This window comes from Gracilinanus agilis, chromosome 4 (assembly GCF_016433145.1).
Source record: "Gracilinanus agilis isolate LMUSP501 chromosome 4, AgileGrace, whole genome shotgun sequence".
Taxonomy (NCBI): Eukaryota; Metazoa; Chordata; class Mammalia; order Didelphimorphia; family Didelphidae; genus Gracilinanus; species Gracilinanus agilis.
The window spans coordinates 171,780,127-171,796,632 of NC_058133.1; the positions used below are offsets into that span (position 1 = coordinate 171,780,127).

General features: G+C 37.0%; 1 protein-coding gene across 1 annotated transcript in view; it reads right to left on the bottom strand.

The window, feature by feature from the left end:
* AATF (apoptosis antagonizing transcription factor) overlaps window positions 1-16,506 on the bottom strand; it is an 81,191-nt gene that overhangs the window by 9,183 nt on the left and 55,502 nt on the right. Inside the window, exons 9-10 of the mRNA XM_044673507.1 lie at window positions 4,262-4,329; window positions 2,496-2,576 (exon numbers count right to left, since the gene is read on the bottom strand). Of these exons, the coding sequence (XP_044529442.1) occupies window positions 2,496-2,576; window positions 4,262-4,329 (149 nt within the window). The remainder of the gene's footprint in view (window positions 1-2,495; window positions 2,577-4,261; window positions 4,330-16,506) is intronic.

The window sequence follows — 16,506 nt, forward strand, 5'->3', positions numbered from 1 at the left end:
TGTATTCCTTGAGCTTAGCTCAGGACCTGGCACGTAGTACTTAATAGATGCCTGTTGACTGAGTTTCTGGAATATGTAATAAAGTTCTGAATTCCTCAGGTAGCCTAGAGAAGAGAATGCTGAATGACTGAGAAGTCACCCCAAATACCCTCTCCCTTCTCAGCCAAATTGTTGGAAAAGATTTTTTACATTTGTTGCTTCTACTTCTTTACCCTTCACTCACTCCTCAGCCCTTTGCAATCTCTAAGCCAATGCCTCACAGAGAGATACATCTAGTTCCATTCCTTCCCAACTTCCAGCTCACATTACCACAGACTTCTCAAATTCAAGATGTCCAAAAGAGAACATGTTACCTTTCCCACTCATTTCACTGCCCTACTCAAACTCTAGTGGTTCCCCATTATTTCCAGAATCCAGATACGAATTCCTCTGTTTGGCTTTGAAAGCCCTTCAAAACTTGGTCCCAACCTATCTTTCCAGCTTTGTTATATTATATGTTATTATTCTTCCATCTACATGTGGTTCAACCAAACTGACCTTGTCTTTGCTCTTATACACAACACTCCATCTCCTACCTTTGTGCCCGGAATGCTCTCCCTTTCTCTTCCACCTCATAGAATCCCTAATTTTCTTCAAGGGGCAGCTCAGGTACTACTACCTCTATCTAGTGCCCTTACTACCTACCTTATATTTATTTTGCATTTTTCTGTATACTTTTATTCTATTTTTACTCATACACATGCACCTCCCTCCCTCCCCCTTGAATAGAAACCTTCTGAGAGAAGGGATTGTTTCATCTTTGTGTATTCTAATGCCTAGTACATAGTAGGTGAATAGTCAATTTTTGACTAGTTGATTAATCATCTTTAAGGAGATGACAATTACTTTCTAACTCCTCTGAAGAAAGAACTATAACAAGAAGGATTTAGGTTAGATAAAGAGATTGTTTTCTTAATGGTGAATTGTTAGATACTATATCAGTTCTAGAGAACAGTTATTAAATCTCCTCTGGAGCTGTTTAAAAAGATAATGAATGGATTCACGCTTGTCAATGGGTAGCTGCTCCCTTAAGGTAGGGAAATTGGACTGGCTAGCTTCTCAAAGTCCTTCCAAAACACTATGACTATACCTTTGCTTAAAGGACCTACTGAATTATATGTGGCTTCTTCTGAGCTTGGGTCTATTTATATCTATGATGAAAAACACATTTTCTGGAAATATTTGATTTGAAAAATCTAACCATTCCAATTCTTGCTCTTGGTCCTTCTTTCTGTTACAATCCCTTTAAAGTGATGACCTGAAGACTACAATTTCTACTTTTCCTTAAAAACACTAAATGAAGGGGATTAAAAAAATTCATCACACATGTTCCATGCATTAAAGTACAATGTTATAGCCATCATGGTCCTTTAATTGAAAATGTTTTGTTAACATATTGTGTAAACACATAGAAATAAGAATCCAAGGGGCAGATGAGTGGCTCAGTGGATTGAGAGACAGGCTTAGAGACGGGGAGGTCCTAGGTTCAAATCTAACCTCAGACACTTCCTAGCTGTGTGACCCTGGTCAAGTCAAACTTGATCTCCAGTGCCTAGCCCTTGCCACTCTTCTGCCTTGGAACCAATATACAGTATTGATTCCAAGATGGAAGGTAAGAGTTTTAAAAAAAAAAGGAAGGAAGGAAGGAAGGAAGGAAGGAAGGAAGGAAGGAAGAATCCAAGGAAGCTAGGTCAATAACCAGATGATCATAGACTAAGAACAGGGGTTTCTAACCATTTTTGTGTCCTGGACTGTTTTGGCAGCAGTCTGGTGAGACCTATGAACCTCTTCTCAGGAAAATGTTTCTAAATGCACAAAATAAAATACATAGAATTTCAAAAGAAACCAATTACACTAAAATATAGTTATCAACATGTAAACAAAAAAATAAGTTCGTGGACTCTAGATTAAGCATTCCTGATTTAGAGCCTAGGCCATAGAGACCACTAAGTCTTCATTTTACAAATGAGAAACCCAAGGCACAGAGAGGTAAAACAGCTTGCTAAGAGTTATTTCTAATAAGTATCTTAAATAGAATTTAAAATCAGGTCTTCCTAGCTCCAAGACCTATACTCTTCCACTAAGCACTGAACATACTATTCTCAGGAAGATGACAGAATAAATGCACTCTAATATGCTATTAATTGCATTAAAAAAAACCCAAAGACAATATTTTGCTATTGTCTTTCTGTGAAACACTTAACCCTTATCTTCTCTATACATGTAATGTGATGATAAAGTGTCAGGAATTGCTATGACCACTTCAGATCTAGAGGAATAAGTCACACAAGGTAGAGATGTAAACATTTATATAGAAAGTAGCAAAAAGCCTTGACTATTTTCCTTATCATCACTGTACAAGAGTTATCAGTACAACCACAACAAACATAATGGCAAAAACATAGAGAAGAGAAAGATATAACACAATGTTTTAAGATTCGAAATTTACAACTCACCGGAGTTTCCTCCCTTTGCTGGCTTTTCTATCGACTTTCTTGTGAATTTTACTTCGTAACTTCTGGATAGCCAACCACTGCCTGGAATAGCCACAAGCAAAGGTTAGGTACCAGCACAAATAGAAATTGTTGTATATAGAATAATAACTAATAACCCTGCAGAAAGAAATCAACCCATCAACTTGTTCTTCATGACAGTTGGTGGCCAAAGTGACTAATTTATTGAGAAACACTTTTGCAAATGTTTAAAAAAAAAGGCAAACTATGAACTTCTTTGGCAAATTTGGTTAACGATGTATTATATGGAGCAGTTGTCACAAGGGCTAAATTTTCCAGGTTTAGAAAAACACGTCAACCTAGAAGGGATGCCTTTTAGAAGACATGCTGTATTCTTGAACATGTAAAATTGAAAAATATATATTGTTGCTACCTCTAACTGATTTAACTGCAGATATGCTTTAAATTTAAGTTTTCTTTTGTTCATACACAACTATTTTTAATTTTAAATATCAAATTCACCATTTTAAAACTGTCTACCTAAAAAAGGAGACAAAATTGAGGAAATAATAAATTTGTTTCTGTGGCCATTTTCTTTGGGGAAAATGGCATTAAAGGGTTAATTTTTCAAGTAAAGCGTAGTTAGCTGAGAAAGTTTTTATAAATTGCTGGTGGGAACAAATGTTTAAAAAAAGAAAGAAAAAATAAGCTAGTCATTTTACCTGATTTACACAATGAAAACTCAACATCAGAAAAAAATCTAGCAAAATCCAATTACTGCAATCTTAATATAATCTTAATTACCATAATCTATTTTATTGTAAAGTCAGATAAATGTATAATATAATCACCACTTAAATGCAATTTTGCTCTATCATGTTAAATTTATAGTGAATAGTTCTCCATAATATTCCAGACATACACAAAAAACCATGACACATTACCCTAAAATTCAAGTAATATTTTACTTGAATAAAATTATTTCATCAACACAAATTTTGCACTGCATTCTTTGGCTTTCCCCAAATGCTGTTCTGCCCAGAATCCCATTCTGGCTTTCCTAGCTTTTGTTTCCTTTTATGCTTTTTCAAATCATGGCTCATGGCTATTTAAATGTATACTATTCATTAGGCAGCACTCTAAATGCCCCCCCCTTTTTTCCCAACCACAGGATGAAGCAGACACACACACACAAGAGCCTCCCTCTCTACTTTACATTCTAGTCTGACATCTGGGCAATGTTGCTGCGTTCCAATTTCTAATTGTGCCGAATCTTTCAGGGAGAGGTGGAGGTCTCACATTAGGGTAGCCTTAACAAAGCAGATTTGACTAGGAGCAAGGGACCTGTTGTGACATGAGGCCAAATTTTGACAGCAGGCAGCACTTAATCAGAGTGGCTGCTCTTTACCCTTTGGTAAGTAAGCAGGTAAAAAGGATCACAGCTGAAATCAGAAGAGGGCCATTTTAATAACCAACAACAAAAAGAGACTACATATGCACATTTTGTGCCCTCTTTACAAATTCCCAAAGGAAAAACAGAGCCCTGGGTTGCATACAACATTTTCTGATGTTTTGTCTCTATGGCTTCTATTAGGGTACTTGAGCTTTATAATTTAGAACAATCATTGCCAGAGAGAGAGAGAGTGTGTGTGTGTCTGTGTCTGCTTGTTTATCTGTCTCCCTGACTTTCTGTTTGTCTCTAGAGCAGCTCAAAAGAAAAAATGTTACACAAGCTTCTATGGATGAAGAAGGCATATCTAACTTTTTACCTGCCCATGGCCACCTGATCATTAGGATCCAAGGAACTGGTCTTCCGTTCTATGAGTTCTCGAAGGAGCTAGAAGAGATAAGAAAGCAAACTGATTTATTCATCATCTCCAAGCACTGGCTTTAAAAGGGCACTGTAGGAATTCTGAATGGCACAGTGACAGCTCTAAAACTACAATCAATAAGACACAACCCAGTAGCAAGAGCATGACTAAATTCATGTTAACCCCTTCATATTTATATATCTTTTAAAAAGGTGGCTAGGGTTATAGCAGAGAACAGAAGTCCATTAGAAAGACTTATTGTCCTGCAGTTCATTTCAAATGGATCAATGTGTGGAAGCAACATTCCCTTCATCGTTTTATGATTAGTTTTGTCCACCTCATCGATATCAATGGAGAATCTTTAAAAGGTCAGGTAGGAAGGGCTCCATAGCAAAATGAAATCAGCGTCAGCCTACCTCCAATAGGAGGACGATGATGCATGGTTAACTAATGCCTTATAATCTACAATAAGAAAGAAGATCTTCCTTAGAGAAAATCATTGTTATATATAATTAAAAGTATGGACCTCATCCTTACTCTCCCTGAAGCTAAAACTATCTTTACTATAGAGTGACTAGCCTATATATAAGATGCTAACATATTTATAGCCAGATTTCTGAGAGTCAAAAGAAAGTTACCCATCAGAAGATACAATACATAGTCCCAGACTCTCATTCTGTACAACTGACTCCATGGGAACTCTAAATGACTCTCATGGCTTTCCTTTTAATTGCTATAACACATATGTTACAAGTTACTACCTATCAGCAGTAACAGAGAGGTCTTGGAATTCATAGTAGGCCTTCAAGTCTTAAGTGAATGTGAAGCAATAGATTGTGAGGAAATAAGAAATAGAATGGAATCCTTTTAAAAGGTCATAATGATAATCCTAGAAGTAAACTCTCCAGCCCGGAAAACTAAAACCAGGAAATCTGCAGTAGAGTTGAAAATTTTTAAAATCTTCCAAGTGAAAAGCATCTGAGAAGATATTAAAACAAGCATGATGTCTTAACCAGACACCAATAATAATAAAGTTTGATCTCAAAACCTGTTTGGTTTTTTTTTTTTTATCCCATATAAGTAGTTATCTTGTAGGGCTGGCACATGTAACTATGTAGATATTTCACCAAATTAAATAGCTAAACCTATTAGGAAGGCAGAAGAGGGGGAATAAATTCCTGGGAAAATAGTTTCCTTTTTAATTTTCATTTGTTTACTTAAGTAGGCATTCCAAGAAGTAAAACACATTTAAAAAAAAATACCCACCTCCTTAAGATGCATTTTTTATTGCAACAGGGAAAAGGATATCTCGATCGCAATTAAAAAACCTCCCAGGATGTTTTTTCATTTGCTTATTTTGGAGATTATTACCACAGCAATTACATTTAAAAATGCAGGGACCAGAGGCCACTGGTTTATTATCACTAGAAAACAGCAAGCTATTTCTCTGCCCTGTTTATCTGATTGATTCCCAACATCTTTCTGGCAGCCAATCTATCAGTTTATCTCTCCTACTTCATCACAGTCACTTCTGGCAGCTAAATACAAGATCCAAATCCAGTGTTACACAGACATACGACACAGTAAACCTATGTAACACTGCGACTCTGTAAACAGTTGCCCTTAAGGCTAAGCAAAAATGGGCTTCTGGTTTCTAGTCAATATTCTGTCAAAAGCCAGGTAGGAGGGAGAGTTAAAAAAAAAAAAAATGAAGTAGCTGTCTTTCATTGCCCTTACCTTACGTGGTTCTTTCTCACAAGGATCACAACTGCTCTGGGTTTCCTAATCTCTCTAGTCTCTTGGCACAAGGGCAATAACACTCATGAGGAAGAAAATACACCTGGTAGCCTCAACTGGTACATCAGGAGTGTCTTCTTCAGAAGGAAGTCCCATCTCTGCCTTTCTCAAAGACTAGGAATTGGAGCCTCACAACTTCAACAGATCTATTATACTTGCAGTGGTTTCTGCAATTCAAACACTAAATTGGGGTAGCATTTACTTTAGAGCATACTGTGTACATTATATATTCTGGTCTGCATTTTAAAATATGGCCTGTCACCTTAGTAGCCAAGTGCCTTACGCTGCTATTTCTATTTAGTCATTCATTATTTGGAAACATTGTTTTATTAGACTATCTGGTAATGTCTAGCTTACTCATTTCAATGTTTCAGGACTGCTACAACCAGGATAGGAAGGAGAAAGCAAGCAAAAATTACAAACAAGCCAGCTGTTCACACTCCTGTTGCTTGTATCAAATTTTAAAGAAAACTGTCTTCTTAACAGTTACTGAGAGATGTGGGATGTAACATTTACTTTTGCCCTAAATTCTGCTTTAAAAGCAGAATGCTGCTTTTAAACTAGGAATAAAAGTTTTCTATGAAGATTAAAATTCACATCTCTATCAAAGTTTTGGGTTTTTTTTTTTTGCAAAAGTTCAACAGTTTCTCTATCCAATACTTATAGTGCTCTTCTATGATTCAGATGATGGTGAAATTCATGAAATGTCCTTGTTTCCTATTAGATTCAGTTATAGTACCCAACTTATAGATGTGGTCCAAAAACTTTTTGAAAAGCATCTTAGTCATTCAGAACTCAAAACTGTTTTCCATGGAAGCATTATGATGAATGTAGTTTTATGCTCTTGTCAGTCCCCAAAATACCTAGCCTATATGAGTGTAAATCATATACACTTGAGGACTGTTTTCCATTTGGTCTTTCTAGTCTTGGCACCTAAGCATAATGCCTAAGCACAGAGTAGGTACTTAACAAATGCTTTTATTTCTATAAGGAAATGAATTCTGACTTCCATTTAATCAGTTTCAAAAAGGTATCCCCATCTTCAGAAGAATTAGAGTCAGGGGCAATGTGAAAAGTAGAGGAGATGAGGAAGGGAGGGATCTGAGCATCTGTTAAATCATCTGCAACACTGTAAGAGATGGTACCACTGTCAGTCCCCCAGGCATTCTGCCCATCCCTATAAATTAGTAAGAGACAGCAAAACAGCATGGTGTAGGGGAAAGAGCTTTGGAATTAGAAGACCTAGTTTTTAACCTTAGCTCTTCTACTCATAAATACATGACTGTGGGCAAGTCACTTAATGTAGTTGAGGAAACTGGGGCCCCAAAAATACTATATATTTAAATATCTTTTTTTATGAAATAAGGTTATTAAATCCTAGACATAAGCTCCCATTTTCCAATATTTCATATCTTTCTCATTTGGTTCATCATTTCAAATCTGAGCTCCTCAAGAGCTTGCGACCAATTTCCATTTTTTGGGGAAGATTTGGATGTGTTTGCTTGTTTGCTATCCTTTGCAGTCTGGGGTACATAGAAATTATCCAGAACCAGAGGCTTTTTCTTGGTGTTTTGTTGTTGTTGTTGTTGTTTGTAATTGTAGATTGTAAATCCTGGGTGTTGGTGGCCATTTTTTGGCTAGTTCTTTCTTCCTTTCCCAGTCAAAATCTGAGTGAGGAGGGCAGGCTCCCGGTGTATAGAGCTACAGAGAGGCTATTTTTCAGTCTGCACTGTGTCTGCTATGTGCAGCACCTCTCTGCCCTAACTATGCACCCAATCTCTGTGTTCCTCAGCCTCCTGGGGTCTCAAGTCTCAATGCTCTCTGGGCTAAGTCTGTGGTGTCCACAGCCAGCCCACTGAGAACCTAGTGATTGCCCCGCGCTTGCTCTGACTCTGGTGCCATAGGTGGAGTGGGAAGGGGTGATCAGCCTGTGCTTTGATAGGAGTAATTTTACCCCCTCATAATGTGTAAATGCTCAAACCCTGCCTACCTTCAAGGCTGCACCCTACAGATGAGTCCCTTCACTCATCTGATTTTGGTTTTTGTCCTTTTGAGGCACTTTATATTTGGTAAATGGTGAGGCGAGGAAGACCCTTGCGTCTACTCTGTGGCCATTTTAGCCCGAAAGTCCTCCAACATTTCATAGACCTAACGCCTCCATAAGATTATAGATTTGGAGCTATAGACCCAACTCCTTTACTATAAATTCTGAGGTAAGTGAGGACCAATGACATTAAGTTGTTTGTCTAAGGTTTCATAAAATGAAACAAGGATAATCTAGAATTTGAACTCATCTCCTCTGAACCCTAAATTCCAAATCCACCACTCTCTTCACTGCCCTACCTTGACTACAACTTACTTACCTGGTCCAAGTTTCAGTGGTTTTCAAGAACCTATTTCTGGGTAACTCTGGGTTCAACTGTGATTCAATTAGCTGTGTTACTGAAATTCAAACACAGCACAGAAAGATGGAAATTCATAAGTGATCTAAAATCCCATCCTAAGACAACATATCACAATTTTTCAACATCCAAATTATCCAAATCGCTAATATATAAAATGAAGCTTTTTAGGTCTCTCTTCCTCTCTTCTTCCTAGAAAGGCCCTATAGTTAGAAGTTGTGGAATGACCAAAAAGAAATAAGTAGCAGAGAAAAGGAAAGGCCAGAAGATATGGAAAAATACATAAAAATGAGTAAATCAATGCTGAAAACCAATGTGCTATATCTATATGATTCTTATGACTTTATAACACTTATCAATGATGATTTCAAACAAGAATGGCCAGGCAATCACCGCTCCCTTATTCTTCATTCAGTTTTACTTAAGGAGTGAACCTGATGATGAAGAGCAACAATAAAAAAAAAGTTCTCATTTAGAAAGAATTCCCTAAGGCAGGAAAAACATTAAAAAACAAACACACCCTTATCTTCTGCTTAGTATCATTTCTTAATGTAAAGAGAAGTAAGGCCTAGGCAACTGAGGTTAAGTAACCTGCCTAGGGCCACACAGCTAGGAAGTGTCTGAGGCCACACTTGAACCTGGGTCCTCCTGGTTCTAGGTTTGGGGCTCTATTCACTGTGCTACCTAGCTGCCCTGAAACCATCTCTTGCCAAATTCCAAGTCCAGAGGGAAGCTAGGTGGCTCGGATTGAGAGCCAGGCCCAGAGATGGGAGGTCCTAGGTTCAAATATGACCTCAGACATTTCCTGGCTGGGTGACCCTGGGCAAATCACTTAACCCTCATTGCCTAGCCCTTACCACTCTTCTGTCTTGGAACCAATACACAGTATTGATTCTAAGATAGAAGGAAAGGGTTTAAAAAAAAAAAAATTCCAAGTCTACCAAGGCACTTCTCATCACACCACACTAACTTTCCTGATAAATTACCTGAAGTAACCTAATCTTCCCAATACTTTCTTAAAGCAGAGAATCTTTATTCTGTTGAGAAATGTTGAGAAACAATGACTCTTCTTACTGTATATGATTCTAATTTTATTCTATTTTCCAGGGATTTCTAGGCTACTCTTAGAGGTGTATCTCCATATTAATTCAGGTTTAATGTTGGAACAAAATGAGGCACTTCCAAATCACTGAACATTTAAACAAAGAAGATTATTTCATCCCGACACATCAAGCATCCAGTGACACTTAGCTTCTCTGGACCTAGCCTCCCTTATGTTCACCTGGAAACATGATCATGGTCTTAAGCACCCATCAAATGTGAAAGGCCCAGACTCAATGGAGCTGGTACTATTTTTTTTTAATGCCCTTAGGTCAGTCAAACTTAAATAGAAATGAACTACATATTAATATTATCTATATTTTGTTGTATTTTTACTTATTTTGTTAAAGTATTTCTAATTACCTTTTAATCTGGTTTGGGTTACTCTTGGGAGTATTGTGGGCCACATATGACACCTCAGCCCTAAATGACCAATAAGCTATAATGGAGAAGACAGGGATGCTTGATCAGGTACCAGAGTGCTTTGCCTTCTTTTAGTTAAAGTCTCTTCAGATTTTGAGGAGAAAGACATCTAGTTCTTTCACATGGAGGAATAGCTAAAAAGGGAGTGTACTCAATCAGTATTGGTAGCTCTAACAGTAAGAGGTTCTGCTGTGAATAATCCATTTATTATGATCCAGGAAGAATGTCATCACTGAATATTAGATTTGAAAGGGACTTTGGAGCTTACTTTGTCCAATACATTTTATACATTAGAAAAAATGAGGTTTTTCAGGGAAGATAAATGACAAAGATCATACAACTAGTTAGTGACAAAGTCAATGCTAGCATCTAAATCTACTACTGGAAATCTGCTCTTTTTACTCCTCAAGACTTTCAAACTTTTCCTCCCCTCAGTCCTTTCTCAAGACATTACTACTGCTTTCATTTTACTTTTCTTCCTTTCCAATCACAACTCTGTTCTCTAGTATCTCAAACCTTGGTCCTTTCACCTTTCATCCCTCAACCCTAGATTACTCCTGCTCTCTGCTTCCTCCACTCAAACTCATGTATAACTGGAAAAAAGCTGGAGGAAGTCACCCAAATGGGCTAAGTGGGTACACAAAAATCCATGCTATTCAACTTCAATTGGATCCTCATTGGAGCAAAGAAAACCTTTTATTCCACCTTCACTGATTCTCTTATCTCAACTTCAGTGAAGCTATCAAAAACACCTCTCTTCTCCTCAAGCTTCCCACACGCCCCCTTCCTTTCCTCAGCCAACAGCTACCTAAGAAAATTCTCACCATTCTACATGAGCTCCTTTCACTCTCTTCTTTATCTTCATACCTTTTTACTCCACAACCAATCTTTCTTCTTTTCCCTCAGGCTCTTGACAATGAAGTAGTTTTTCTCTTTGCCACAAGGCCAACTCTGCTACATATGCCCTTGATCCCATCTTTTTTTCAGGCGAATGTAACCTTAATTATGCTTTTTTTGTTTTCATATTGTTTATTTTTGGAAGAGAGTAATCATGAAAACCAAAACCCCTAAACAAACCCCCAAATAAATAAGTGAAAAATTGGAAACTTTCATCGGCATTCTGACTCCGACAATTCTTCTCTGGAGGTAGATAGCATTCTTTGCTATAAGTCCCTGAGAATTGTTCTGGATCATTGTATTGCTGAGAGTAGCTAAGTTTATTACAATCAACCTCAATAATCTTTATCAAATCTTCAGTCTCTTCCTACCTAATGAGGTTCCTTCCCTATCACTTTCAAACAGACCCAATTCTCCCTCATCCTTAAAAAAACTTCACTAAGGAGAAGTTAGGTGGCTAACTGGATAGAGTGTCAGGCCTATAGGGTAGGAGGATCTAGATTCAAATGTGGTCTCAGACACTTCCAAGCTGTATGACCCTGGGCAAGTCATTTAATCCCATGTGCCTAGTCCCTGCCCTTCTATCTTAGAGTTGTTATTAAGACAGAAAGTAAGGGTTATTTTTTTTAAAAAAAAATCTTCACAAGGTCTTCTGATAGCCCTTCTTGGTCTCTTTTGCTGGCCTCATCATCTATATCATGCTCCCAGATATGACCCCAAGACATTGCCCTGTGTCTTCTCTTTCTAAACTTTTCTCTTGGTTCACATGGGTTTAATTACCATTTCTATGTGGATAATTTTCAGATGTATAAATCCAGGCTCAGTCTCTCTCCTGATCTTAAAGTCTATAGCACTAACCAACTACTTAGTGCACATTTTAAACCAGATGTCCTAGAGCTATCTCAAACTCAGTATGTCCAAAATAGAAATCATTATCTTTACCCCTGCCTCCAATTTCCCTTTTCAAATACCTCTATTTCTGTTGAAGGCATCGCCATTCTTCTAATTCCTGAGATTCATCAAACACCACCAATATCATGAGCTCCTCATTCTCTCTCTGTCCACATATTTGACTGTCAAATCTGGACATGTCTACCCCTAAACATCTTTACCTCTATACTCACAGGTCTACTGCAGGTTCATATCTTCTATCACAATTATTTCAATGGCCTCCTAATGAATTGATCTGTTTGGTTTGATTTAAACCTTTCTCCCCTCTAACCATCCTATACATCATCCCCAAAGTTATTTTCTGACTATGTTACTCCCCTAATCAAACTCCCAGTGGCTCCCTACCAAACAAACTCCATTACTTAGCTTTTAAAACTTTACTACCAGAAATTTTCTTTTTGATCACTTTGTACATGATTCTCAATCCTGTACTCTATGATCTGGCCAAATTGGTTTTCACTCTGTTCCTTACATTTCTAAAATGGTCATCCTGCATTGTGGGAAGCCAATAAGAGAAATAGAGACTCAAATAGATAAAAATCTGAGACTCCTCTTTTGACCCCTTTTGTGATCCTTGTGATTTCTTGCTGAAAAGTATTGTGGCCTTATTGAAAAGCTTTAAGTTCCTAGCAAACCAATAGTCAAGAGGTTAACATTTCCCCTTTGGTCAGAAATGCAGCCAAGGCCAAACCTTAGTTTAGCTGGGGCATTTGCCCCTGATAAAAGTATTCTCAAACTTAGCTTGCTGATAATCACGAAGCTGAAGGTCCAGCCTGGTTCTTATCTTCACCTTGAAGTTTCTGAGATTCTGTATGTTGTCTAAACTCATTGCAATGTCTACGGAGCTATAAAACATTCTCTGTGCTTGTGGGTGAAAGGGAGTTTGAATTTTCACATATAATAAACTTGTGACTCAATGGCACTTTGGAGAAGCAGCTATGAGTTAACAGTCAAGATCGGCTCCTGTGTCCCATTACTTCTTATCAACTAAGCCATCCTTATTAGATTATCAGGAGATGATAAATAGATTTCGACACTGCGTGTCTATAATGCCCTCCCTCCTTTTCTCTGCCTCAAAGTCCTCCTTAAGCTTCAGCTCAGACTTCATCTACATGATGCCTTTCCTGATGTCCTCTCTTAACTATCTTGCATATAGTCCTCCTCTTTATACATATATATCACTTGCTTCCCCCAACCCCATTCCCATTTGGATGTAAACTCCTTGAGATCAGGGATTGTTTTAATTTTTGTACTTGTATCTCTAGGGACCTAACACAGGGCTTGGAATATAGATGTCTTTAATAAAGGTTTGGGATGGATTATATCAGGTTATCAAAAACAATGCAAAGACTCTGAAGGTTTACTCAGATTTTATGATCTTAGACATGACTTGTTCTTTCTACCAAAAAAGATTCATTAGTCTGGCCTAGTCCAAGTTTAGAATTAATAAGTATCCACAATGGCCAGCTTATAAACAGACCTAGAGATGTAACTAGTCTTAATATTAAGAGGCCAGACCTACAAATTAAGAGTTGCTACATTTTTACAAGGAATAGTCATGGGCCAGGCAATTCTTTGTTCCTCAGTTTCTCTCTCATAAACCAAAAGACATACTTAAAGTGCTTCAAGGCACAAAGTGAGAATAAGAGCTACATAAATACTGTTAAGTAACAAGCAGTATTCATGACATGGTGACTAGAAAAGGCCATCTAACTGTTGAAAGGGAAAAGGTAATATTTTCAGAAAGAGAAATGCAAGCCAGAAAATCAGAATACACAAATAAAAGCTACTAAACATCTTATAACTAGCATAACTCTTAACAGTAAAATTATAAATTACCTACTGCTGGTTACTAAAATAAAAGGGGATATAGCCAGAGGCTACCGCTGGAAAAGTCTGTCTATCTCTGCCTCACTGCCTCTGGTCTTTAAGGATTTGATTAGTTTTTCCGCTTACTGATTCAGTGTTACATTCTGCCTATACTCCAGAGCTATCTAAGGCTTGTGATTCCAAATGAATGATAAATTCATTTGCTGAATAAAGTAACACTGTTTTCTCAGCATAAAATCTTAAAATACTTCCAAAGCTCTAATATTTCACTAAGCTTGGCCATTGAGGGTAAAATTTATTAGTCAAAACAGAAAACTTTCTCATCAGATTCCATCTATTTCATTAGCTGTGATATATAGTGTCTCCCAATGTCTAATTATTAACTAGGAAGTGTAAGTAAATCACCATCAGCATTAAGCCCTGATGTGTGAAGACAGAGTAAGAATTAAGCAATTTCAACACTAAAAGCCTTTCTTCTATTTGAGTCAGGATTCTCTTCCTTTCTTTCCCCACTTCCCATATAAATAGCAGACAAATGATGTTTATAGAATGAACTCTATACATAGATCTGGGATAAGTTCACCAGCCCTACTACTTATCACTTGTACAAAAAGAGACAATGGTTTCAGAGGGCCTTACTGTAGTAAGGAAAGTAATTATGGCTTAGAACCTCTGTTTACTATCTCATTCAGGATACTCAGTGCTAACTTCTCTTTTTTAAGGGTCCCAAATCCTGCATTTATACTTTAAAGGAGGTACAAGAAAAGAATTTATCGTCAGAATTAGCAAGATTCCTATTAGCAGGATTCCAGAACTTATTCCAGCTTATTCTTGAAGTCATATCCTGTAGCTAGAAGAAAAACTGGAACAAAACTAAAAAACATTTTCATCCAAAATAATTTGCTTTGAGAACTAGTACTACATTTGTCTTCCAACTATGGTTTACATTCTTGGAGAAGAGGGAACTTGCATCATTCTGAGCTTCTATCAAATAGAGATTCCTAAAACCATTTAGTTAATATGGGGAAATAAATAAATGCTTTTAGGAAATCTATCAGGTGTTTGAAAAAGAATATTGTGCTGCTAAATGAGCATATAGATTATGATGAAAAACTAAGGAACTTGGTTCTGTTTTAATATTAGAGAAAAGATTTCACTTTTTTGCTTTGCATTCTCCCCTCAAATTTAAGAAGGTCATTGAAACAATCCTACTTCCTTCATAGAAAATGTGTCAGAAAACTATGCAGAATCAGATATACTCTTACTAAATGATACAACTCTGGGTTATGCTATAAAGCAAGATGCAATGTACACAAAATGGGGTCTTGATGAGATCACAGAAATAGAGAAGGATGCACTAACCCTCTGATTCCATCACACTGTTGAAGAAAGCTCTCACTCAGGATTCAAACACATAACCATTTAGATCCTTGGTAGCTATCCCTCCACAAGGATAGAACTTCCAGCTAACCCTTACATTGTTAAGCATTATTTTCAAATGATGGTTAACTTATAAGATAATACATTAACACTTAATACTAAGTCACTAAGTTTAATTTAATAGCATAATTCTTGAGGAACATCAAATTCTTCATTTGATGCCATTAAATGATAGCCAGAAGCCTGTATTTAATTTACATGTAACCTGCTGACAACTTATTAATGTTTATTAAGTGGCAACAGGACTGTTTTGGCCACATATTTGCTTAGCAAACTCTTTGTGTACCATTTGTTTGAAAAAGTTTCCAGAAATCTCTTTGCTGGCTTATCCCACAAAGTATCATATACTTTGGTTTTGCCTTTGTTTTAGACTTTTTTTTTTTTAAGTAAAGTCATGCTCTGATGCTTCTCAAAGCAAGAACACCGGAAGAAATGAGGGACCACTCATGTGTACCCTCCCTCTCAGCTGCTATTTGATGAAGTTTCCGGGCCTTGCATTTAAAGTGTGACTTTGGGCCTTCCGTCCTGTGCAGACCACATTACAGTAAGCACAGGCTATCGATCAAATGCCAATACTGATGCACCATTTGGATCTGAAAGTTGACAGACCTACAAATGGCAGAAATGTCTGTAAAGACTTTTTAAGGAGACACTACACCAAAAATAAAACCATACACATCTCAAGCAAAATTTTTCAGCAAAGCTACTATTATTACTTCAGTCTTATTGTTACTAATACATACAGATGATTAGATTGGATAGATATAGTTGTTTGGTTGGCTTGGTTGTATGGGATTTAAAAAAAAAATATGGCCACAGTCTGTCAAAAGAAACTTATTAGTCAAGGTACTAGCTATTTTTTAATCAAATCCCCAATCAAGTCTATATATTGCATATGGCAACTTTTAGAAATTACTATCAAGGTTTTTCTACTTATAATAGGTTTCAATAAACTTTTGAGAGATACTACTTAGACCTCCCAAATGTCAGAATTGCTCAAAAATGATTTTAAAAAAGAGATGCTGTTTTCAGCAATGGAAATTTGCTGTTTTTCCAACACTTCTTTGAGGAGAGAATTCAAATTAAACTTCCTAATGTTTACCATCAACCAAACCATAGGAAAAATACATGACAATAAGAACATTGTATGGCCATTAACCTTAGGAATGGCTTGAAAACATCTCTTATTCACACAAAAATCTAAATGCATCCAATTAAAGCAACCCGATCAACTGTCCATATTAATCACTCACCAATTTAATTAAAGTAAACCATCTTGTCAGAAAGCTTGCCTCTTCTCTATTTCTCAACATTATCGACTTTTAATAGTTCACTGGATTAGTAATTACTTGTTTATGGCAT